General features: G+C 43.2%; 1 protein-coding gene across 8 annotated transcripts in view; it reads right to left on the bottom strand.

Annotated features, from left to right (window-relative positions):
- PHLDB2 (pleckstrin homology like domain family B member 2) overlaps window positions 1-22,438 on the bottom strand; it is a 96,539-nt gene extending 74,101 nt beyond the window's left edge. For 6 of the 8 annotated variants that reach the window (XM_087818153.1, XM_016200195.2, XM_087818151.1 and 3 more), the window contains exons 1-2: window positions 11,807-11,959; window positions 3,029-4,377 (exon numbers count right to left, since the gene is read on the bottom strand). In XM_087818153.1, coding sequence (XP_087674279.1) covers window positions 3,029-4,363 — 1,335 coding nt within the window. In that variant the 5' untranslated portion in view covers window positions 4,364-4,377; window positions 11,807-11,959. Of the gene's footprint in view, window positions 1-3,028; window positions 4,378-11,806; window positions 11,960-22,396 lie in introns of those variants that run through there. The other 2 variants (XM_087818149.1, XM_087818152.1) reach the window with 2 other exon arrangements.
- Between the last annotated feature and the right edge of the window lie 4,209 nt (window positions 22,439-26,647).

The following is a 26,647-nucleotide window of genomic DNA, read 5'->3' as shown; positions in this document are numbered from 1 at the left end:
TAAAATGAAAAAAAACTTTCTCATTTCTAAGTGACTTAAGATTTCTTGTTTATTATAAAATAACCTATTGTCACTTAATTATTAGGTAACCAAACTGCAAACAGTCATTGTTCACAGGCATAGACAATCCTATATTACTCAAGTGATAAAATCTCTGGTTAATATTTGATTTTGCCTTCCCAAGATCAGACCCTAAATTTAGAAAAACGTTTTTTCCAAGATATCTTTTATACCTGAACTATTTTTAAATTTTCCCAGAAGACTCCTGGACAATCACAAGATTCATTCCTTAATCTTACAAAAAAAAAACCAAATACTAGAAATAATTAAGTTTGTTTGCTATGCCCCTTAATTATAAATAGGTCAACACCATCAAGAATTGCACAGGAAGATTTGTCAAGTCAAATGAGAAGCTCAGCCTTTCCCAGGCTAATTTTGAACAGGTAAAATATTATAATATAAATAAAGCTCAGAGATGCATACTTACAGAAAGACCCTGGATATATGTCAAAGTCCTCATTCTCTGTGATACATTCTTGCCCTCAGAGGAAACACTGACTAAGTAAGACCCTGACAGAAAATTTTAACTCTCCTAGTTGATACTGTTTGTTAAGTTATCCATAGATTAACCATGATCACTTGCTCTTAACCTCACCAGTAGTCTCTGCTTTTCTCTCACGCTTACCTAAAGACTCTGCTTACGTTCTAGACTAGAATGTGCTTTTACCAAAGAGTCTCAGAGCCTCATGGAAAGAACTTTACCAGATACTCTTCACCCTTGAGAGTTCAAAAAATAGACTTATGGGTAGAGGCTTCTGAGCTGATATTATGTAGACAAGTATGAGACAGTACTAGGCAGCTACATCAGATTTTCAGGACTTTTTTAGTCCAGAAATAGATGACTTTGTGTAATTAAATTAACAACCCAAGATGGAGAGGAATAAGAATTGATTACATAAAACTGATGGAATTGGTATAGTAAATCTAATTTCTAAATGTAAATATGTTTTGGAAGATTATTGGTATTATGTTCTATTTTTTGATAGAAAAACCCTTTAGCTTTTAACTTGATGTATCTCTAACCTTCAATTTAGTTGACTATGATTTTGCAAATTAAATGAAACATTCTTTTAATGGTAGCTTGTTCTGCTTGTTCTCTCAGAAATCAGAAAGAAATATTTTTTCTAAGACACTTTACTTTTTAATGGCAGTAACATTCCTTTCAGAAGCTCAATAAGAATCTGTCCTCAGTTTTACTGGGAAGTAATCAAAAATAAACTATGCAACAGAGCCCAAACCTAGAGTGTCAGATTTAAAAATAAGCCTCATTTCAACAGATATGACAAATCCATTATTAAGGAAAAAGAGTTATTTTAACATTTGGAGCCAATACCCACAAAGCTCTTCCAAGAAGTTGAACTCGGACCTATTGGTAGCTTACAAGGCATCAACTTTACAGGCCAAAAGGAAGGTCACTTCTGGAATTGCCAGGAGCCTTAGCAGATGTGGGGACACTAGAGAAAAGAGAAACTCACCAACACTTGTAAATGCTGAAGAGGAAAACCAGTGGAAATGAATTTTAAGTTTGGTTTCCTATCTGTGGAACAAAAAGAGTAAACAAGAGCATTTGAGGAAGACCTTTGGAGGGATGGAAACCACTGAACTGCTCTCCTAGATTCCTTAATAAATGATCAGATAGACGTTAATTCTCCTACTCCATTAATAATGATTGTTCAGCTAGTATAGTGCTAAGTTTGCCATCCATATGCAATAAGGCTTTTATATGTTACTTAAAACTTCTTCTTGACTTATGCCAATGAATCAAGCCTAAATACAATGCTTTTGTGACCATGAAAAACCTCTGGAGATTATTATAACAAAGGAAACTGTCATACTGGAGCATCATCTAACAGATCCACCCACGGAACATCGAACTCTTTAACGCTACACACATTTATGTTCTTACTAGTCCATAGTAGGATATTTGGAAACTCTGTAGGAATAGACATTAACTTATCAAATTGATGAGTAATTAAGTTATTTTTTTGCTAAAATGTCCAACAAATTTTGTCCTGTATAGATGTCAATGATTTCTGTCCATTATAATCAGTACAAAGGTTACAATAGTATTGTCCTATAGGGCATTAACTAGTTCGGTGTGTGATTCATAAATCTTATTCCAGCATGCTTTCTTTTAGTAACTAAAATACTTTTGATACTCCTATACTTTTGTAAACCAGCTTTACCATCCTGCTGTTTCCCCCATGAAAGAAACACGTAATTCATCATTAACGAATCAACATAATCTGTGACAGCCATTCAGCCTATAACCAAAACCAAAACAAACAAAAAAACCCTTATGCTTAAAAGAAGAGAGAATAGAAAAATGCAATAGTTTGCTCTCATTCATTATGGAATTCTCAAGGAATATTTTCCAAAATAAGCATAAATCCATTTTAAATAGAGAAAGACAAGTCAAAACATTTTTGCGTATGCGTAGCTGGGAGTCACGGCATGCGCTAAGAGACACGGCTGAAGGGACTGTGAGGTTGCGTGTGGGTGCACAGTGCGGAGCAACGGTCGAGCACCATTTAGGCAACCTTCCGATTTTCCACAATCCTGCCTAAACCCTGATACATTATAGTTTCACTGATTATTTCTATGATACATGCAAATTTGATGACACACATAATACAAATTGGCGTTTCCTCACAGTCTTAAAGAAAAAGTTGGTAAGACATAAGGAATTCAGTAAAATTCACAACTACCTTTGTTAGGTTTCTCAAGAATATATACCTGTGAGAACTCTGCAGAGCAACTTAACGTAACATTCGGCACATGTGGGCCTTCTAAATACCCACAGGTGACTAGCACCAGTGAGCTGGGAAGAGGAGAGAGATCAGGAGAAATTCTAGGAAGGGGCATCAGTGGCTGGTGCCCATGGAAATTCTACGCGCCCAGAGAAATCCTTGGAGTTGGTCTCCAAGAAGCTGTTCAATGGGACAGTGAGGTCAAGCCAGGTGATTACCAATCGCTCCATCTCCTGCTCCCTGAGCCGCTCCTCCCTCTGCCGCCGGTGGTAATCCATCAGGTCGTCGCGTCCTGAGATGGAACTGATGCTGCTTTTCCGCTCCCGGTGGACGGGCTGGGGGGTCCCTGAGGCCTGTCTGAGGCTCTCCAAATCGGCATCATCCAACTCCACAGATCCACACGAGAACTTCCTCCTGGCCGCAAACGCTCTGTCTGGCTCCAGGGGAGGAAAGGAGTGAGCCGAGCCGGTCCCCGAGTAGGACGCCTTATCAAAGTCATCGGAGGTACAGGAGGAGGTGGAGGCCAGGAGCATCTTCCGAGCCACGCGAGGACTGCCGGGGACACTGAGGGTGGAACTGACATAAGGGGTGCCCTCGGACACAGAGGTTTTACAGGGTAAAGCGCCTGAGCTCAAAGAGGAAAAATTCAGGTAATTGTCGTTGTCTATGATGCTATGAGGTAGATCCTTTCCCCCCAGTTTGCTTCGCTTGGAGTTGCCCAGAGAGTTTCTCGGAGGCAAGCTGAGGGGCGTGAGCTGGTTCTCCGTGGCCCGGTGCAACCTGGGCAGCGAGCGGCTGTAGGCTCCCATGTGACTCAGGCTGCTGCCCGAATACTTCCTAGTTCTTAAGCTGATGTTTTCCGACGCCGCCTCCTTGGGTCTCGCCAGCCTGGGCTGCAGCATCAGGCTGTCCTGGATGCTCATTTTTCTGGCTTGCTTTGGGCTCGAAGGCATGCTGGCCGCCCCTGATCTGCTGGCCGGAGAGGGGCCGGTGTCGCTCAGGGAGCTCCCGTTCCACATGGCCAGCAGGGAGCCAGACGTCTTTCGGCTCTCCAGCCCTCCAAGAAAGTAGAAGTTGTCGTGGGATTTATTCCTCGAGCTGTGTTTGGAATAGGGAGGCTTCTCCGAGAGCCTCAGGGACCGTTCACCGTCCCGGCCAGTGAAATGATCAAAGTCGGCCCTTCCACGGGAATACCCACCGAGGGAGGGGGAAGTGCTGCGTAAGGGGGCGGGGGGCTTCATGGAAATGCTCTTGTCGGTTCCATCGCAAGAGAATGGCTTGCTTCCCTGGATTTTGGCCAAGGAGGGACTACTTCGGACGCTGGTTCCCAAAGGGGAAGGGCTTCTCTTCGCAGGCACAGGTTGTGAGAGGGTCAAGTAGGAGCCAGAATAGTCTCCGTTGGCTTTAAATCTCAGGCTGGAAGCGTATTTCTTTGGGCTCAGGTTCTCCATCATGTTTTTGGAATCGTTCTCGAGGGGATTCGCCGCAAATCTTGCCTCTAGACTGCCATTCTGTAAATCCAGCTGTTGCTGCACGTGGCTATGCTCGGCCATAATGTTGCTGGAATCTGCAAAGGAAAAAGAAAGGGAAAGTTTTACTTGAAGAAAGTTTAAAAAGACCAAGCCCTTGTCGGCCCACATTTGAACAAAGAGCCGTGCAGCCTGACCTAATGTAATTAACAGACACAATCTCTGTTTTAGTAATAAACCTAACAAACATGTACTGCAAAGTGAAGGTTAACAAAGACCACTGATCTGGGATGGTTTTTGTTCAAAAGAAAAAAGTAACTCAAGAGGCCACCAGTGATATTTGAGAAGAACAAATCCCTAGGTACAGGTGAAGGATTAGGCTGTTACATAAAAAAAGCCCATTTCCCTTTAGGGTTCTAGTCCTGGGCAGACCACCTGCTTCCTGAGCACCTAGCAAACACCCCAAGGGCTGATGCGGTGGGCCTTCCTTTACATGTTTCTGCTAGAATCATTAACTGCTCAGAAGTAAAGTCCTGAGGAAACATAATTCACACTGTGTCAGAGAAAGAAGATTTTATGTTAGACACTGATCAAAAACATCGAGGTTAGAAGACGGTTCTTTAAGAGGGGTTTCAACAAACCTGCTCAACAAAAAGACTTAATACAGCTCCTGTACCCATCAGAAAAAGAGAAGCGATAGAGGAAAGAGAGAAAAGAGTGTTCCCCAAATTACCCCGGTATCAGGGACAGGGTGGACAGAGTATTTAAAAACCTGAAACACATATCCTTCAAGTTCCCGGGTACCCCAAAGGAACCATGTGCATCCTTGATCTCAAACTCCCTCCTCTCTCAGAAACACCCTTTCTCCCTTTTTAGCACCTACTTGAGCCCACTCATTCCTCAAGACTCAGATTAGGATTCTATCTTCCATGATTACAATTTTTAAAAAAAATGTATGCACCCATACAGATATTTTTGGAATCTAGCTTGAATAATATTAACTTAAGAAACTAAAGTTTTAGTCTATGAAACAATGTTGTTTTTTTTTAAAAAAAATATATCTTTATTGATTTCAGAAAGAGGAAAGGAGAGGGAGAGAGAGAGATAGAAACATCAATGATGAGCGAGTCATTGATTGAGCCCGCAACCCAGGCATGTGCCCTGACCGGGAATCGAACCCCAATCGCCTGGATCCTAGGTTGACACTCAACCACTGAGCCAAGTCTGGCCGGGCTGAAACTATGTTTTCATTGCAAATTATCACTGCAAATGAGAAGGCTTAAACATCTAACTGATAAAAAGATTATCTTTAGATCATCGTCAAAGTGGAAACAGACATTCTCGCTGAACTCGTGCACTGCCAACCAAGATGGTCCTCCAAGTCCTCAGGCACCTCAGACGCTAGGTATTACATATCTGGTCTCTATCTAAACACTGTCGCTTATGGTCAGTAATCAATTTCATAGTGTGTATGTTTTCATAATTAGGCCACAAGATTAAGGAAGAGGGATTAAGAAAGGTTATGTCTCTTATTTCTGTCTTATCTCCGACCTCTCCTTCTCCCACTGTCCCATAGGTGAGACACTCAGTGAACCCAAGTTTTAAATTTCACCCTAGCCTTTCCGGCTCCTCCCTCCCAGCCACAGACTGAAGGAACTTCGCCTTGCCTGCTCGGCCTCACAGACGTCCTGGGCAAATTCAGGCAGCCTAATAAGGCACTGCTTCTTGTCCACGGAGTAGAGCCAAGAAACAGTCGGGCTGCTTAAATCCTAGTGGGGGGCTTAGTACCCATGACCCCATAAAGCTGCAGCTTCCCCCAACAAGCTCTGCCTTATCTTCCAACCCAAAGCCCTGTCCTGATGGATAAAAGCATGATTATCTTTTGAAGTGTCCTCAAAAAAAAAAAAAAATTAAAAAATTGGAATTCTCCTGTAGAATTGCCTCCCAATTGGAATCTGGCCCTGCCATTTGGCTCTTGCCAGGTATGTTATTTCTCAGGAACAGTGCTATCTCTGCCCCCAAGACAAATGTCCCTCTCAGCAACTGTCTACTACCACCATTCTGGCCTTGAAAGCAACAGCAGCCTGGTCTGAGACGTACCCCACCATGCCCCCTTAGAGGACTGAAACCAAGACGGCCTTCAGGCTTGGTCCCTCCTGTTACCAACTAGCTTCATCTCTGCTTGGCTTGCCATACTGAAATTCCAGGAAACCTCGGCCAGTTCCCTCAAGTTAAATATTTTTCAATGGAGGAAACAAAATAGGTGGATACTGAGGATAGTACAGCATTATTTATTATAAGGGGCGAGCAGACTCCCTCCTTCACTATCTCCCTTTCCTCTATCACTTTTCTATCATCTTCTTTCTCATTTTATCCATCAACTAATCCTACCACACTGTCCTTAAAACATATTCTCATCTGATCTCTTCTTACCATTTCCACTGCTATCTCCCTCTTACATACAAGCCAATACCTTCCATTGCCTTGTCTCTGTGCCTCTTCTCCTGCAACAAGAATAACCACGGGCTGGAATCGCGCTGAAAAGTTAGCAGTGGTTTTATCTGGGGGGTGACTTTTAATTCACTTTCCTCATAGTAGTTTGTATTTTTCCACATTTTAAACAATGTATCTGGGTTACATTAACAATAAGAAAAACTCCCACTTATTGTAAAATACTATAATACAATCTAGAGCGCGACACATCAAGTTAATTAGACTCATTTTTCCTAAGTTCCTGACCAATTTTTGAGCCAGATATTAGCTCTCCCCCAAAATAGTTTATTTTAAAGAACTTTTTGATTAGACTAACTTAATATGCAAATATTCGAAGACTTCCACATTTTTTCTGAACTCTCCTAAATGACTCAGGTAAAAATGTTAATTATGTAAATTTACCCATTTATGCATCTGAAAACCTACAAAATCAAATATAACACCTTCCGTAACATGAATAAAGCGAACAGAGTAGTTATTAAAAAAAGTCTCCAGATGTTTGCTGATCGTAGTTGACAATAATATTAGTATCCTCATATATATATATATGTATTTTAAATATATCTTTATTGATTTCAGAGAGAGGAAAGGAGAGGGAGAGAGAGAGATAGAAACATCAATGATGAGAGAGTCATTGATCGGCTGCAGCCCGCAACCCGGGCATGTGCCCTGACGGGGAATCGAACCCTGATCGCCTGGATCCTAGGTTGACGCTCAACCGCTAAGCTACGCCCGGCCGAGTCTCATATATTTTTTTAAAGTAGTAACTAGGATATTTCAGGGTTTCAAGCAGTTCTACTTATTGTATAGAAAAAAAATTTAAATCTCAATAGGCATTTTGAGGTACTTCATTAAGTAGGTATTAAGTGCCTACGACATCCCAGACACTGGCTTAGCAGGCCTTAGCGTTGCCCACTAATATTCCCGTTCTCCTCCTCCCACAAACATAGCAATGCTGCTCTGCATCATCCCCGGGACAATGCCCCTTGCTCTGAGCCATCAGATATGAGTCTGTGAAGGCTCCGCTGGCCTACACCCTTCAATGAGGGCACCATGGATCAGGGCCCTTGCCAACCCTAGAGCAGTTTAAGCCGCAGAGATTTGGGAGTTGTTACCAGGAAGGCGTTAATCTCAATTAAGTGCCTACCATAAACCAGGCTTTGAGCTAGGAACTGGCAAGTGTGTGGTCAAAGACATCCTTTCCTGCCTTACAGAGCTTACAGTCCAAAGGGAAAGACACACATATGAACAAATGCTGTAACAGGATGACACGTACCTCAATAAAGGACCGACTGACAGATTGGTAAAGGGGCACGGAGGGAGGCTAACCCAGTGACAGTGGTAGTCTGGGGAAGTTACGGTAGAAATAAATGACAAAGAAGTTGAGTCTATTGAAGGAAAGGCTATTATATCCAATGAATAGCATAAAGCTACATCCATGCCTAAAATGTGATTTTAAGGGCATAAACTAAATCCCAAGCCCATCTGAGGCAGACTACTGGTACATCCAGCAAACACCGTCTCTGACAGACAAAAATTGTGCAGGAAAACAGCAACAGTTATCTTCTATATCATGGTCTTTAAAAATCTAGGATGTAACACTCTTGGGATAAACAGTATTTAATAACCATGTATCTACCTCTGATAGTTAATCCTTTCACATCTCCACCACTGTGTAAGATAAACTGTCCAGGATCCAAGGCACATGCCTGCCCTAAGAGGAATTTAAATTAGACAACATCCTCCAACCATTTAGGATGTTTTAGACAATGATACAAAATGAAATACGTAAGTAAGGTGTTAGAATAAACAAGAAAATAATTGAAGCCAGTTAGTGGGGAAGACTTTGGTTTTACAACAATGTATGTAAAATGGGAAACAGAACTAAGTTAGATAGAAAAGGTATTTCCACAATGTGCAGAAACAGCAATCCAGAAAGTAAGGCAGAGCAGATGTTATTAAATAGAATTCAAAGCTAAGCACGAAGTCCAAACTTTGCATTTTAAATATTTACTCTAACAGTAGAGTTGAAGGGTTTAACACCTCATGTCAAAAAGGATACTTAAGTTTTATTTTTGACTCAGAAACATAAAATGTTGATGTCATTTTTTTTTTAACCCTCACCTGGGGACATGCTTAGAGAGAGGAAAGGATAGAGACAGAGGTAGAGAAAGAGATATAGAGACAGAGATAGAAATAGAGATAGAGAGAGAAAGAGAGGGAGAGAGAGAAACGTTGATCGGTTGCCTTCTGTATGTGCCCCAATCAGTGACTGAACCAGCAACCTTTTGATGCACAGGACAACACTCAACCAATGGGCCATTCTGGCCAACTTTGATGTCATTTTAGATGACAAAACATATTAATATATTTCAACCTGTCTGCAGCTGCAAATGCTACTTAATCACCCAAATGAAATACTACCAAACTGTTTCCTCTTTATTTTGGGCCAATAAAATTGTAGAGTATGAAACCACTACAGGTTTCTTACTACCCTGCAGGGTGGCAACTCTGGTTCCTCTCTCCACCTCGCATACACTTTTAGAAACTAAAAGTTACTTAATTACTGAAGTTGTTTGGTTGGGCAAACAAAACATAATACCAAAATATCTGAAATAATACTGGCTGGAAGGTCTGCTTTACAGACCTAGGGAGAGACAAGCAGAGCATTTGCAAATAATAAACCACATCTGAGAAACAGCCATGCACCATTTCTCCACCACACATATTTGTAGAAGAAAGTTACAGATGATTTGGATGGAAGGACATTCCAGAGACTATTTAAAGGGATATTCATGTTTGACATCCCAGGTTTCAGTTCAACCTTATTGGCTGTTAGGAATGTGTGAAAACTTGTCCATTTGAAGGTTTATCATCAAAGACAAATCTGGCATTCATTCATTTTCCTAAAACTTAGTCTACCTGCCATAGCCGAGTACATATGTATACTTTTCTCAGCTTGCTATCTCTTAATCCCACAAATCAACTCAACTCAAAAGGTGGAGAATCTGCCACACAGGTGGCATTTCTGACTCCAGGAGTGACAAGAATGACTGTTGCTACCTCTTTCCTTCCCTACTTCTGGAGTATTCTTTTCATTGCCGGTGAGATCACTTGAGTGGGCATCTAGAAGTGGGAAAAGTATAGGAGAATGTAGAACAGTGTGGGCAAAAAAGGGGTTTTATGGACAGTCACCTCCCTGGGTGATCTGATCATAAATTCCCTAATGGGCAGGTCATGGTGGGTAGTCAAGCTCCAGGCGAATAACCTCTTTAGTAAAAGGTTTATCTTTGCCGTAAGCAAGGCCTGTCCAATGTTTCTATGCATCTAGGTTAATAAACCTTCGAAACGCCTCTTTTCCAAGCCTCAGCAGCAAATCTACCCTCAAGAGAGCATATAATCCTAACTCTTCTGTAATCCAATCCCCATCTTGCTTTCTCCCACCTTCACATAACGCTCCCTATGCCCCCCCCTTACTCCAAATGCATAAAAGAAGCTGCAAACTGCCATTCTAGGAAGCATCCCCCCCACCCCACCCCCCATCTGTTGAGGCCTTGCTTCCAGGTGAATCCTCTGTTTGGCTCAAGTAAATTTTTATAAAAGTCCTTTAGAGGTTTGGACAGTCTTACGTGGACGACCACATAACCTTCCTAGAATGAAGATGAAGGTGTGGGCGAGGGGAGGGGAGGGGCCGCAGGAGGGCAGATGATACAAAACGGAAGAGGCTGGGTTTAACTCCCACCCCAGCAAAAAGGGAGCTCTGCAGACAGAATGCATCGGAGGCTGCAGCTGAGTTTAGGAGAAGAAAGGAGAAGCTGGGATGTTAGGGGGGTGAGAAGAACGCTGCAAGACGTGTTGCCCAAGTAACAAACAGGAGGGGCTGGTGCCGGAGAGGTCTGTGTTAACATGTGTAAGAGAGGAGGCGAGGAAGACTCCACAGTTTCTATACGGGTGTGTTTATTTTGGATTCCCTGTACATTTAATGTAAACAAAAAAGTCCCAGGGAAATTATAAAATCACTGCATTATGTTACTGTGGAAGCAAAACAGTCCCATGGGCTTTCATGGCTGCATAGAGTGCAGGCATAGCCACAGAATGGCCCAGAGAAGGCATCTGGTGCCCACGTGAGAGAAAAGACAACACTGGGAAGTCTAAACAGGAAAGAAGTTGAAGTGTTGAAACCTTTGGACTTACTTTCCAATCGTAAATTTAATCCCCCCAGAGTTCTTGTTATTCTATCACCTGAAATCTATCATCATCTCATGGTCAGCTAGAAAGCGCCAGGAGTCAGGAAGAGACCTCAGGAAGATACCACAGAAAGTCCCAGGACTTTTTCCCTGGGGAAGAAAGTCACTTCATAAACTAATCTCAAGGATCATATTTAAAAGTATCTTGCTAGATTCTTTACTCTTTGATGCAGTCCTGGCATTCTTTTAAAAATATATAGTTTTCAGCCCCGTTTATACCAAATAACAACGCAGTGAAGCGGATCCCATTCAAACTACAAGTCACCAACAGTGCAGGTACAGCGCTGGGAATGCTGGGGCCTGGGTGATCCAGGTTTCAAAGATATGAAAACACGCCCAGGGGCAAAGATAAAAAAAGATATGAAAACACGCCCAGGGGCAAAGATAAAAAAAAAAAATTAAAATGAAGTGTTTGCTGTGTTGTGTTGTGTTGTGTTGTGTTGTGTTGTGTAGTGTTGTGTTGGAGGAGAGAGACTTCAAGCCTGGCCTATGCAGTTTTCCAGGTAATTTATACAAAGAGAGTTTGGAGAGTCTTGAATTATACAACACATTGCTTGTCATTGTATGTTGCAATGTACACACACGTCCTAGATCACCTAATACAGCAGGCATTAATGAAAGAAAGACTGCAATAACAAGCGGTAGAAGGGTGGAAATCATTTTATATTGCTGAGGAAAGGCAGGGATATGCAGATGACAGAAGCAAATTCAGGGATAAAATAATCTAAAAAAAAATCAGGAAGTGATAGGTTAAAAATGTCACTTTATAGCAGAGCTTGCCTCCTACCTGTGTCCTACGGGTCGGCCCTTAGAGCTGACTGTGCTGGCTCTGGGGGTGTGCGTGTCGCACACAGGGGCTGCTGCCTGGGGTGCACAGCTCTCCCAGAACACTGGTGGTCCACAGGCTGGTCTCTTTCAGCACTGATGTTTACGCTAGGCTCTGTTATAAATAAAGCATGTACTGATGACATGTAATTGAATTCAGACACCAGCTTAGAACAGTCCCTCCGAAGCAGCGCTGTTCTTTACATAAACGCTGGCGGGCATTTCTGTGGAGACCAATGGCAGCAGATGGGGCCCGAGGGGAAGCTTTTCTAGGACTAAAAGGGAAACACTGAGAAACCTGTTTCAGGCTCAAACTTCAAGCTTAAGCATGGAGGACAATGAACACAAAAAGCTCCCTCTTTTCCCATTAATCCCAACCTGAAAACAGGATGAAGAACAGGGCCAATGAGAAGCCTCAGGACCAACCGCTTCCTTCCCTGGAGAGATTCTCGCTTCAGAAATCCGAAGGCAGCCTATCGCCCCCTCCTCCATTATCCAAACAGCAGCCCATCTTAGTAAACCCCTAGTCTGCTCAACTCTCCCTTTGCAAACATACTTTCCTTTTTCACAAATATTTCCTTTCTCCACAAAAGCCTCCTCAGCATCCTGCACCTCTGCAAACAAGCCTCCCCGCTCCACAGAGCCCCACACCCACTGGCAAACACCTCCTGGGGGCGAGGATTTCCAGATCCCTTCTCCTCCAAATCTCACCTCCCACACAGCTTCTGCAAGCACCCCCAAGCCTGGGCCTTCCCTTCCCAGCCTCCATCTCCACAGAGCTTCCCCTCCACTCCCTCTTCCAGATTCCTAAACTCTGTTCCCTTAATGCGTTCTCCACCCTGGAGATTAATGGAAGAACTTACACGCACATATGCATAACCCAGGGGCACAGTCCGCAGTGTGGGGAGGGCCCGGGGTGGGGCGGATGCGGGGTGGAGGGGTCAACGGGGGAAGAAAGGACTCTGTAATACTTTCAACAATAAAGATGTAATGAAGAATTTTTTTTTTAAAAGTTGAGTTCATTATGAAAATACTGTAGTAGTATTGTAGAAAGATCTAATAAGGGTTAATAATAGTTAAAAAAAAAAAAAGATTTTATATCCCAGTGCAGAGGGAAAAAAAGTTCTGTTAGTGGACATAATACTCTTCTCATTCTTTTTGCAAATAAACATAGCAGCAAATGGGTTCCACCTCTCCTCCTTTGTACCATGTTCTTTGTCATTTAAAGATCTGCTTGTTTGAATAAAATAATTATTATCCACTAGAGACTCATAGATAAGTTGACAATCTCCAAGAAAGATATTTTCGTCTCTCAAAAAGTTCCCCAAAAAGCAGTTCCACAGAAATAAATGTACGTATTTTTAATAGCAAAATAATGGCTGTTTTATTCTTGCAGATTGAGCCTATTACAACAGGGGGCTGTAAATCTTACAGTGTGTAGACACCCACACACATGCTCACAGACAGACACAGAGAGACAGACACACGCTGCCCACATGCCCACATGCCCACAGCAGGCCAAGATGCACAAAGGCTTTGTGTGGCTGCCGGGGGGGGCGGCTCTTCAGGACCCAGGCAGTTTGGGGCATCCTCAGAATCTGCCGGGTGTGTGCAGGTGACGCACAGCAGGGCCGGGAGAAAGCTGAGGGCCACTCTCACCTTGATATGTCGTCTCAGGACACTGATTACACAGGTTTCTTTGTTTCCTTTTGGTTTTGCTTTTGAACTTCTACTTTATTACATTCTGAAAACATGTAAAAGAAGAGGTAAGGGAAACCCTTAAGGAAAGAAAAAAAAGTATCAGATGATGCTACAGAAAGGAAAGGAGCACAGAAGGGAGCGGGGAGGGATGGGGAGTAACGAGAACTTTTAATGCAGATGGGAGCAGCGAGTAAGAAGAAAAGTTTCAGCTTGTTCCTATCACAATAAAGGAGCCTAACCCCACGCTACCGTTCCCTTCTTTCATCTCTAGCTGTATTGAAGTCTAAGCTTTGTAAAAGACCAAAAAAAAAAGCACTCCAGATGGTAGTCAAAGGTTCCTAAAAGTAATCACAATGGACCGCAATGCTTCAAACGAGGAACGAGCATCTTTTTTTCCAGTTTTATAATTTATTTTAAAAAATGAATTAAGCTTCCTTGAAACTTAATTTTTATATTTTGTTACCTTTAAAAAAAAATTTTACTTTTCAATGACAGCTGACATTCAACACTATTTTATATTAGTTTCAGGTGTACAGCGCATTGAACGAGGATGGCTATCTCCAGTGATCAGAGGCTACTTGTAAATTAGTCTAGATTGTTTTATATCAGGAATTCTTAAGACTCATAGAGGACTCTTAGTGAAGAGGGTAAAACATCAATTATAGGGATTTAAAAGAAATGTGTGCTAGTCCCTGGAACACAGATTGTCTGTGTGAACTTTAGACTATCCAAGGAATTTGGCTGCATGTTTCCTGCGATAACTCTCTTCAGCCAGTGAGGAAGGCAGGGCAGGGAAGACAGAAAGCAGAAGCGACCTCAGAAAACATCTGGGTCATTCAAATTCCCTTCCCACTTGCAAAATTCCTGACTTTTACCTAAATAGTCAAGATGAGACTTTTATCGATTGGAGTCACATTGGTGTTTATACCATCATTAAAGCAGGGTTAGCAATACTTAAAGAAGAGACACTATTAATTCAGCAAGTGTTCACATATATGTTACAAATTAGATTCAACACAATGACGTGGTAGGAATGTTCTCAAATTAAAAGCATGCTGTCTCCTATTGCACAAAATACAAGGGACAGAGAAATGTGTCAAACAACAGCAGGGATATAAGAAAGTCTACAGGAAAAACAAACAAACAACAATGTCTTCAACCAGCAAATGGCAAGAAAAAGAGGGAACTGTTCTAGATTAAAAAAGACTCTGAAGATGTACCAGTTAAATGCAATGTGCAGACCTTGTTTGGATTCTGTTTTGAACAATCCAACTATTAAAAGTATGAGACAATCAGAATCTGAACACTGACTAGAAAATAGATGATGCTATGATTACTGTATTTTTAGTTGTGACGATATAGTTTTATTTTTTCTAAATCTCTTAGAGTTACACTGTAAATTATTTATAAATGAAGTACTACAATGTTTAGAATTTTCTTTATAACAATCTATGTTTTGGGGGGGAAGTAAGGTATACTGATGAAATAAGATTAGCCTATGTAGATAATTGTTGAAGCTGAATAATGGGTACATGGGATTTCACTGTATTATTCTTTTAACTTTGGTGTATGATGAAAGTCACCCATAATAAAACATTTAAAAGATGTATGCATTCTGAAAATCAAAATAAATACGAAAAGATACTGACTTAAAAATTATAATAGCTCACTTTATAGAGGATAGAGTCATATCAGTGGCTCCTTGCTGATTTATTTTTTAAGTGTGAAACACTAACCCTCTATTATATTGAATTAAGCTCCTAAAAAATTGATATTTTTAAAGGATCTGGGAGAAATTTGGAAGGAAATGCATTGTCCAGATTACAAGTGTCAGGCCATTATATTTAGGATACTTGAAAGAAAAAGCTAGGTGGGTAACTAAATTTCACCACTCATGTGTGCCCAAATAAAAACCATCTCTTCAGAAACTTAACATGTAAAAGTATTCACAAAAACTGCCAAATCTACCATATCATGAAGAATTTCGGCCTCCAAAAATGTTAAAATATACACTTACTTTTTACATATTTATGTTAAGACAGAGACTGACATATTTTGTAGATTCTTAAATTATGTTAGTGCTTCCCTCAAAGTGGGAGAGTTCTTTAGGCAGAAAATTAAAGAACCTTTATTTTCTGGGTTCCTTATAGAATCCTAAGACAGTTACAGCTCAAGATAAAGATTTCTAAAATGTTCCCAAATAAATCAAAACATTTCTAGGTATTTCTTATTCCTGACCATTGGTGTGATTCACCCCTGGGTTAAGGTGACTCCGACTATAGGCCTTGAAGAATCCCCTCTATTAAATGATCACCACAGTGACAATGAAGCCAGAGAAGTGTCGAGCTCCAGGATCACTACCGTGGGGATCTTGACACCTGTGTGCCCTGTTCTTCAGATGCACTTCCAAAACAGAGGGGTACTCCAGGAAAAAGCATCCTTCAAGCTCAAAGTCAACTTCAAGAAAGAAAAACATTGATCCTGGGATATCATGAGGATAAAGATGCTCTCTCCTGACCCTGAGACCATGGCTACTGGCTTGAATCGAAAGCTGAGTCTTCAGGAGCACACTCTGATCTTTCCACCATCCTGTCCCCATTTCACACTACTGATCATATACACTCTCTTAAGAGTCATCTTCTATTAAAGTAACATTCCCCAAACCCAAACACGCTACTTCCCCATTCCCTTACCCAATATTTGTAAACTGGAAATAGTCAAGGCATGAGTAGGCTCAGGAGAGATGAAACAAACACAATTTGGCTGCATCCTCCACGGTCATGTTTTTTCCTTTAACTCAAAACTTGAGTGAATGGGTTTCAAAAACACTATAAACAGAACAAAACAATAATGATACCATCGCTCCATTACTTAATTGTTGATTATACAAGGTGGGTGTTATAAGACACTTAATTTTTCTCTTTCCTACAACCTACCTTTTAACCATTTATTTTGCTTGGAAGAAAAAGGGAAAGGGTTTGAACCATCAGAGATCAATAAAAAACTGATTAAATTAAATGTAATCAATGCTGTCTTTTAAATCTGGCCCAAAGACCTAATAAAGGAAATGGTTACATTAGGATGTTATTTTTATTGTAAAGGACATTTTAGTACAAAGAACACGGGACAGGCTGCCGGGAACATGAGTCAGAAGACCCGTCCTGGTCCTAGTTCTGCCAAAATAACCAAGAGAAGTCAATGCTGGAGCGAGTCGCTTCACCTGTCTTCATCTTGTTTTAGCAAAGGTTTCCACAAAGAGAGAACTAGATGTTTTTTCTGCTCCAACTTTCTAGACTCCCATAGATACTGGTTAAATAACAAGGAGTGCCAGTTGTACAATGTGGGAAATGGAAATGACCACAGCACAGAAACATGTTTTAGAGATAAGGTGGCAGCTGCCTAATTGGGAAAAAGATTTCACCAGCACCGCTGCCCATGACATTTCAAGGGCATGGTGAATTCCTCAGCATATCAGAGGAGGGAAAGGGCCTGGTCAGAGCCATGATAATGCAATACAATACGGGTATTTCATTCAGCAGGATGTATAAGAAATATTTTGTCTGGATCCCCATGGCTTGCAATTTCCTTAATAAATCTTAAGCTGTTTTGAAACCTACTTCTGCAATGACGTAAGCAGTGTGGCAGCCAGACATCAGTTTCTAGTCCCCTCTGAATAACTGCTTGCTGTGAAGCACTATTCAGGCTGGGTCTGAACTGGTCAAAACAATAAATAAATAAAAAATGCAGGAACTGGCTGCCCTTCACTGTTACATGCCCTTGTTTTAGCAATAAAGTGGTCAAGAAACAAATCTGGGGAAAATCTGTAACCTTTAGCTTTTTTGCTAGTCCAGGTGCTAATTCCATAAGCATACTGCCATCTAGAGAAGCCACATGCAATGTGCCGCCAAAATATTCTAAGATGATAAACTTCGATTTCTAGTGAACTCCAGATTTTAAGTCTTAGAAAAGGCCGACCCTGCTGGTTGAGGTTAACAATATTACATATTGGCATGAGCAAACTTTTTCTTCCACTTAATTTGTAAAGTAAGGAAAAGTAGTTCATCTGATAAATCAACCTACACACACTAAACAAAACACCATCTCTTGTAAAAACTTCCCCATATAACTTAGCCTGTTACTCTCTAGGTTATTTATCTGTTTCTCTGTATAGCAAGCTTCTCCAACCCCTAGCTTTCCTACTGCACCTCAATAAAATGACTTATATACTTGGGTTTCTCTTATTGACCACTAGCTGCCATATATAACAATCTTGCCTTTAAAGCAGATACAGTCCAAAGCTGCTTTTCAACATCTAAGAAACATCCCTAAATATCATGAAAACAACTGTGTGCATATTAACCCCTTAGAAGATTTGAATTCCTGTGTGACAAAGACAAGCTCTGCCTTACTATTTATTTTGAAGAGACTTGAAAACCTGAGCTACCCTTTTTGGTTTTGTTCACTTTGGAAAGATAAGAGTCCCATTAATCAAGTGCCAATAAACATTTTCAGCCAACAGTTGTTTTTTTTAATCAACTCATGTCTTCTATCAATTGAAGAAAAAAAAAAAAGGTGACAAGACTAGATGAAAGGTGATTATGAAATGGCTGCTACCCCTTTTATTGCAGCATCCAAAGGGAACAGACTCCTTTAAAGAGTCATCACGTGATAATCATTTCTAAATATACTACTATGAACTTGGCTTTGAGGTGCACCCATTGGCTAGTTGTCAAAATGATAAGAACCCACCTCAGTACAGTTCAGAGCTCTGACCTCTCTCCCAAGAAAGGCATACTAAAAAATTCTTCTATATTGCCAGAGTCTCCCAGATTTGAGGATTCTAACTACTGTGGCAGGACCACTTAGCACATAGAACTAGAATCCATAATCACAGGCCCAGTGATTGATCCTACTAATGTAAATGTGAGAGTACATATGTTCATAAGTGATCAAGCCATATGTGCACAACTGTTTTGGTAATCAAAAACTCATTGAGATAACTCCTTTCTATAAACAGAGCCATGCACAGATACCATACTTTTTGAACTCTCTTAGGAAATTAACAAAAACTTTGTATTACTATCATTTCTCCCCCATAAGGCAAACAGATGGAAAAGTGGAGATTGTTGGGTGTAAGAAAAAATGCAGTGGAACAGGAGTCAGAAGAGCAGGCTTGCAGGTTCTGCACTATACATCCAAGTTGGTGGATTGTAGGCAAAGAACTCATTTAAGAGGATTTTCGAGGTTCCTTTTACCCCAGAATTATTTTGTCCTACTTGCTCAAAGAATAGCTAAGCTTGAACTGTCTTTAGATTCCTGACCCAAGTTCTATGCAAGCACATTTATCTTAGATATCCACTCACCAACTTATGAATTCCCCTACAATTACCAATGCACACTCATTTCCTTATATGCCAGGTGTCTTTTTCCCCAAAGGAAAATGTTTATTTCATTTTATTTTTCTTTTATCATTTACATTCAATATTATTTTGTACTAGTTTCAGGTGTATAGCATAGTGGTTAGACAATCATATAGTTTACAAAGTGCTCCCCCACCCCGATATTTCAAGTACCCACGCCAGGTGTCTTTTTAAACTCTGAACTCAGGAGGCCTGCCTCATTTTCCCTTCAGTCCAAGACAACCTGATCCATTCATGCATCCTGCTCTTAACCCACAAGGCAGGGAGGCGCACAAAATCTCCAATGTCCTGCTTTGTACCTGGATTCAAAAGCAGCATCTGCCATGTCTGTGGAGCCATCTGTTGCCCCCTTTGCCATGGGAAGGATGGTGCAGCCATCAGACATGGAGTGTCACAGGTCACACAATGGAATTATCCCCTTCCTGGGGCCGACACACCCAGGCATATGCTGCACCATCACAACAACTGATGCCACTCTCCCCCATCAAAGAGTTTATTTCCTTACGGAGAATGATACCTCTGAACTCTCACAAATGGCCAGGTCCACTTTTTTAAAAAAACTGCATTTGCCTGAATATCAGGCAAGTTCTCTAATCTAAATTCTCTAATCCTGGGCTAGACCTAGAACTCCATCTGCCACTAACTCGAGAATTTATGAGTCATTAAACTCTGAGCAACTCATTTATTACACCTGTATAGGACCTTGCATGCTAACATCCCGAAATTCTGTGATTTTAAGTAAACTCAAAGTCCTCAGTGAACACAAGAAGTTCCTTCAAATCTGTGGTATGCATGCTAAGCCTCTTAATGCCAAGGGCAAAAGAACCTGTTGCAGACAAACTGGCTTCTATGACATGGTCTCTTTGTTGAGCATGAACACTACTGGTTTCTTGAGGACCCAAATTAGATTAAGATCCCTAATCTTGTTAACAAACTCCCACGAGGCAATACTCCGGTGAAGAGTTGGAGGCTGGATAATTCTTTGTGTGTCCTATACCTAGTAGGATATTACACAGCATCTGAGGCCTTGTCCCACTAGATGCCAGCCCTAGTTGTCAGTTGGGGTTGTTCTCTATTTTGAGTGGGGAGAACCAAGAATGTCTCCAGACATTAGCCAATATCCTCTGAGGGGCAAAATCCCTCCCCCTCCTCATTGAGGACCACTGCTGTAAAGTATACCAGGGCTTTAAAATAAGCCACATCACTTAATAGTTTGCATGTTTGTTTGTTTGTTTGTTTCATATGGGTAACATTTACACAGTTAATAAGTACACCAAGCCCTAACAGAGAGTCATCAGATTTATAAAGATCATGCATTGCTCTTGGAAGACATACAAAACCGCAGTCTTCCCCAATCACTCAGAGCACAGCCTCTCTGCAAAGGATTGAGAATTAAGTCACAATCTCAACTGCTCTTTAAAAGTATTTCAAAGGAATCACAGTAACTTCTCTAGTGCACTCTAGAATCAACCCTTGCTTACAGACCTCAAAATAGGGTTTTGAAGAAAATAACGAGAAACCAGTGGTTGGTTTAATTACTTGGCTTTTTTCCGTCTCTCTTGTGCAAAAGCCGGCAAATAAAATCTGTAAAGATTGCCAAAGAGTTCCAGCTTTGGTAGACGTTCTTTAAGACAGGAGTTAGCAAGCTCTTAGCCCACTTTCTGGGAGTATCTTTTCCTCCCCCACTTCAAACAGGGATCCAAGAGACACCCCCTATAGTCAGTCCTCAGCCCAAAAGAGCATGAAACAGATTGAAGCCTGCAAACTGACTGAAATGATGGCTACTCTTAACCAAACATCTCATTTTTCCATTTGTGAGAAAGGCTGGGATTTGCAAACCTCTGGGTCTCAGGAGGTGAAGGCCACACTAGTTAACCAAGAGCAAAAACTCAACTCCCCCTTGCTTTTAAAGGAAATGCCAGTTATAAACATTTTGCGGACTTTACAGTTTAAGTACATGTTTAAATTTCCACATTAAATAGGTAAGGGAAAAAAAAAAACGCACCCAAAAACTTTTTAAATAACTAAGCCCAAGATATTAAAAGAGAATCACGAACAGACACAACTGTTACTTTTCAAAGGACCTTAGCTCTTTATTCAAACAAATGTTTACACAATTGAGGGCAATAGTATCAGGGAGGTAGCCATTCTGTCAAAATAGTGGGCAACTCTAAAGGTTTATTTATCCCAAATTCAACCACTCTGTTGCTATCCTACGGGGAACCAAGAATTCAAGGGCTCTCGGGGCAAAAGTCTAACCCTCTGAAACTGTGAACTTCCTTTAAACCCCTCCCAGCTGAATTCAGATAATGTTTGAATCTCAGAGACATATCTCAAGCGCCTAAATTAAGCCAAACTAGGAAGCTCAAAGTCACAAACCCAATACTTGAAAACAAGTATCTATAACTCACCCCCTCACACAACGAAGGGAAATGGAGTTGACAAATAGTTATATTAAAAGGACTGCACGTTTTTCCGCCTCGTCTGCGAGAGCCACCCGGCTGTGCCTGGCTGTGCCGAGCTGTGCACTCCAGAGCTCCGGGGAGCTCGCTCCCAGCTGCGGGGGCAGGACTCCTAGGGGTGCGGGCAGGGCCAGCCCCGAGGGGCTGCAGCCCCGGCGTCTAGCCGCCGAAAGGCTGCGGGCACGGTTCTCCCTTTACACGCGGGGGCAGGCGCGGGAAGTTAGGTTCGATTTCCGAAACCCCTTCAAACGGGAAACCCCAACCCAGGAAGGCACAGCCTGTCAGCCTTTTAATTTCCTGGCGGTGGCGGGCGTTAGCCAGGTCCCGGGAGCTTTAACAAGCGATGACTGCTGCGCGAAGTTACTAAACGCACCAGCCAACCCTGAGGCTGCGCCTCGGCCGCGCCGGGCGCGGGGGAAACGGGTTCAAAAGGCCCCCATCCCGTCCGGCCTCTATCTTTAGGGGTGCGGAGACCGCCGTCCCATAGACTTTCGGGGGAATCCAAGGCCAAATCAGAATCTGAGGCGCTGGGCGGTCCAACCCCGTGAGCCCCACTCTTGGAACTAAGTGGAACCAGGAGCGCCGCCAGCCAGACATCGGGGAGGGGGCGTCTTCAGCGAGTCGCGCGCCCCGCCACCCAGCCGCGGACCTGCCCCTCGGTCCACGACGACAAAGCAACTGTATCCCGAAGACCCCGATCCCCCTCTCCTTGGGTATCCCCGAGTTCTCGGCAAAAGTTGCTTCGGGTCCCCCCCCAAGCCTGCCCGTTCCCTACAATCGCTCCGTGAGCGTCTCCTCTACCCCGACAGTCCCTTCCCAGGACGCTCGCAACCGGAGGTCCACTCTTCCCCCGGGGTTCGGGGGCCCCCCAAAGCAACGCAGCCCGGGCTCCGCTAACCCCCACCCTGGGCTTTTGTCCCTACAGCCTGCAAGAGAAGCAAAGAAACTGTGTCCCCGGCGCCCACTCACCGCCTCATCTTTGCTCCGAGCCGCCTGTCGCCACCGGCCCCGCCACCGGCTCGCCGGGCCGCAGCCCCCGCCCTGCCTGCCTCCCTCCCCGCGCCCCGCGGCCCGGGCTCCCGCCCCGCCACTCCGAATTTGCGGATCGCAGTCAGCGCGCCCCTCCCCGGCGCGGGCCGCCACTGCCTCCTCTCCTCCCCCAGCCCGTGGCCGCGCAACCGGCGGCGACCAATTCCGCGGCGGGGGAGGCAGAGCCCCGGGGCCGCGGCGGGGACGCACGGAGGCGGGGCTGCCCCTTCCCCGAGGCCGCCCGCCGCCCGCGGCTCACCGGGTGCGTGAGCGCCGCGGGGCGCCGGCGTCTGGGGCGCGAGGGCGCGCTCGGTGCCCCGGCCGCTCGGCGCGGCCCCCCTCCGGCGCGGTGGTGGGCTCCGCGCCTTTTTGTCCCTGGCCGCCGGCCTCTTGGTAACCACCGCTGCGGCACCCACCGCGGGACTTGGAGCAAGGACGCTCCCGGGCGGTTCGCAGTTGCGGCTCCACGGCTGCTGGCGGGGCCCGCTGTGCGCCCCGTCGACAGGCTCCACGGACGCGCGTACAGCCGCGCGTGGAGACTTTGGTGGCCGGCCTCTTTCCTTGTTTTAAGCGAGCTGGAAGACGGGCGGGAGGGCGCACATCCCCGGGTGATTCTTTCCTCGCCCCACGGTGAGCTTTCCACTGGGAAACTCCAGGCGGCCACACCCCCGACAGCTCGCCCGCGGACAGGCACCTGGTGCGTCAGAGAAACACCTTGGCCAAAGCTCCGGGGAGCCGCCTTAGCTAAGGGCTGGGGATTTTAAAACTTATGCGACTGTCCTTCCAGTGACTTCTCTTGAAAGTTTCTGTCTTTTCTAACATCTTTTTCTGAGTTGCTGTAACCAATAAAAACAACGTTGATGTGAATGCCCTTCAGTGGGTGCTTCTGAGGAAGGCAACCGACTGGACCCAGGGTGACCCCCAGACCGTGGTCCGCGGGCATGTGAATCTCTGCCAAGCTCTGCGCCAGCCTCCAGGTTTACAAAGATAAAGGCCATCCGTCGGTCCTCGAGGAACTCGCAACAGCAAGAAGGAGCACAATGCCCTGGGAGGCTCGGTTAGTTAGAGCATGTCCTGGTCACCAAAAGGTTGCAGGTTTGGTTGGATCCGGGTCAGGGAACATACCTGGGTTCCAGGTTAGGTCACCAGGTAGAGGCGGGTGAGGGAGGCAACCCCTCTCCCCCTCCCCCCTCCCCTCTCCCTCCCTCCTTCCCTCCTTCCCTTCCTCTCTAAAATCAATAAACACATCCTCGGGTCAGGATTTAAAAACAAAAAAACACAATGAAGTTCACACTAGTTTAAGATCAGCAGGGCTCTGGGCAGGTTGTTTTAGTTCCCACAACAATTTCTTCATCTATATGCAGTAATAATGATCCTGATGCTGCGAGGTGGTCAATGAGCTTCTGGATAAACCTCACACCCTGAGTGCCACTCCTAGGCACTCAACAAATAGCTTATTTAACGCACTTTTCATTTGTGCAAGGAAAAGTCTGACTTCTAATTTTGGGGAGAGGTTCACCTATAGACAGCTTGGTGTTTTAAAGGACTCCTCCCCTCCTCTGGCCCACAGAAATGTACAAAGATTATTCCAGCACTTAAGTGCTCCAGCAGTTCTCTCTTCTCACTCACATCATCAATCATCACCATCATCATAAAATCGTTATTTTCCCCATCTTAAAAACAAAAAACTCTCTCGATTCCACTTCCCCCTGCAGGCACTTGTCCACCACCCCTACCCCCCTTTTTCCTGCTCATCCACAGCAAAACTCCTTTAAAGATTTAAGAAAAGCTCTCTCTGAGCTCTCTCTTTCCATTTATTCCAGTCAGGCTTGTGCTTCTACTGTGTCCCTAGAATTCATCTTCTGAAGATCAAACTACTCAATCTGAAGGCTTCTCAGTACTCATCTCGCTTGAACCATGAGTAGCAATTAACACTTTCTTCTCCTAAAAACGATTTTGTTTTACCTCCATGACACCATATCTTTGTGGTTTTTGTCCTACCTTACTGACTCCTTTGCTGGTCCCCTCTCTTCTCCCAGACTGAGAAGTGGGAATGCCCAAAGTTCAGGCTTTGTGCCTCTGTGTCTCCTACCTACACTCACTCCCTTAGTGATCTCATCCTGTCTCATGGCACTAAATACCATCTATGTGATGACGACTCTCAATTTTACCTCCAGCCTCGTCATCTCCCCTGGCCTGTAGGCTCCAGGCAGCTTCCGTCTTGGATGTCTACTAGGCTTCTCGCACTTAACTTTTTCAACACTGATACCCTGGAAGTTCTCCTTCTATCCCCTAAAGACCCCATCATAACTGAAGCCTCTCTCTTATCAGGCCTAAAACCTTGGTGTCATCCTTGACTTTTTTATTTCTCTTACATTTCAAACCCAATCCATCAGAAAATCCTTTTGGCTCTACTTTTAAAATACTATAAATTCAAAATTCAACTACTTACCACCTCCACTGTTATTACCACCCAGGTTTAATCTATCACCACATCTTGACTTTCATTACCCTTGCTCTGTTCATACTTTTGCCCCCCATGTGGGCTGTTCTCCATACAGCAGCCAGATAGATCCTTTTAAAACATTTAAGGCATCTCATTACTCCCCTGCTCAAAACCTTACAATGGTCCCCATCTCAATCAGAGCAAAAGCCAAAGTCCATAGAATGGCTCAGAAGGACAATACATGATCTGTCATTATCTGACCTCAGCTCCGGTTTCCCTCACTTCACCCACTTAGCTCCAGGCACTTTCCCAAATATATTCCTGTATTAATTAGTTTAATCCTTATAGCAACCCGAGGAAAATACTGTTATTATTCCCATTTTCTAAGTAAAAATGAGGCACAGAAAAGTCAATGATTACTCAGTTAATAAAGTGGTAGAGGCAGAATTTGAATACAGGCAGCATGATTCCAGAATGCATGCTCTTAAATGCTCTCTTCCACCTCTTCTTTAAGAAGGAATGATACCAGGGGACATTTCTGTATAATAAATAATTCTTAATCACTAGGCAAAAAATGATCTTCATGGGCCTCCTCTTACTGCCTTAAAAAAAAAAATCTGTTGACATTTCTGTCTCTTTTACTATAGCCAAGCTCCTTGAAAGCTAGACGGATCATTTTCTCATATTTGTGTAAACCATACTCCAAGACTTGATAGATCTATGGAAAGGGCTCAGAAAGTATTGATTTAATGTAACACTTTACAGTGACTAAATCCAGTGAACCATCTCACTCCTGATGAGTTAGTATGGCCTTCAATAGCTTTCATAATGCCACAGTGATGTGAAGACAGATGAAATCAACAAGATGAAAAAGTTAAATGTGAAGTGCAGACCCCAACATCTTAAAATATATAGAAGGCACTTAAAAATGTAACACCTATTGTTATTATAAAAATCATTATTACCAGACTTCCTTTTTGTTGTGACTTTTTTTAAATTTTAGAGAGAGAGAAACACTGATGTGAGAGCACAACATTTATGTGCAACATTTATCGGCTGCCTCCAGCATGCTCCCCACCATAGTGCCCTCAACCTGGGCGTGTGACCTGACTTGGAATCCAACCGGCAACCTTTTGGTGCATGCACGGCGCCCAACCAACTGAGCCACGCCAGCCAGGTTTTAGTTGTGACATTTTAAAAAATAGAAAGAAAAAAGAAATGAGCTCTTTCCTTCTACATTCTCCATTTCCTGGGTTCTTTAAAACAAAGTCCCTTATTTAATCACAGACCAGGGCCACACCTCTCTCTGTCTGCCATTTCCTCTTGCCCACTAAGGGATGTTGTGTAGTAAACTACACAGCAGAAGGTGCTTCCCTGTTCCTTTCTCTAAGATCTGTAATGTTTGCAGTACCTGGTCTTACTTTTCTGTGTCTTTCACCCTCTCAGTTGGGGAAAGGTGAAGTGCTGCACACAGTGATATATGAATTATTACATTTAGAATTAATTTTGCTATTGTACCCTTTCATTAGTAAAGACTGGTTGGACTTGATTAACTCCTAACTCTGTACATTTTTTCCTGTGTTTGCAGTGATAGCCTAGCAGAGAATCAAGATGTTTTCATTTACAGAGTGCAGTGAAAAGATCATAATATTGGAGTCAAGGGGACCTGAATTTAAACCCTTACTCAACCCCTTTACTAGCCAAGTAATTTGAATTTTACTTACCTTCACTGAGAATAAAGTTCT

Source organism: Miniopterus natalensis, chromosome 6 (genome assembly GCF_054644295.1).
Source record: "Miniopterus natalensis isolate mMinNat1 chromosome 6, mMinNat1.hap1, whole genome shotgun sequence".
NCBI classification, from domain to species: domain Eukaryota; kingdom Metazoa; phylum Chordata; class Mammalia; order Chiroptera; family Miniopteridae; genus Miniopterus; species Miniopterus natalensis.
This window is presented reverse-complemented; position numbering and strand designations above follow the sequence as displayed.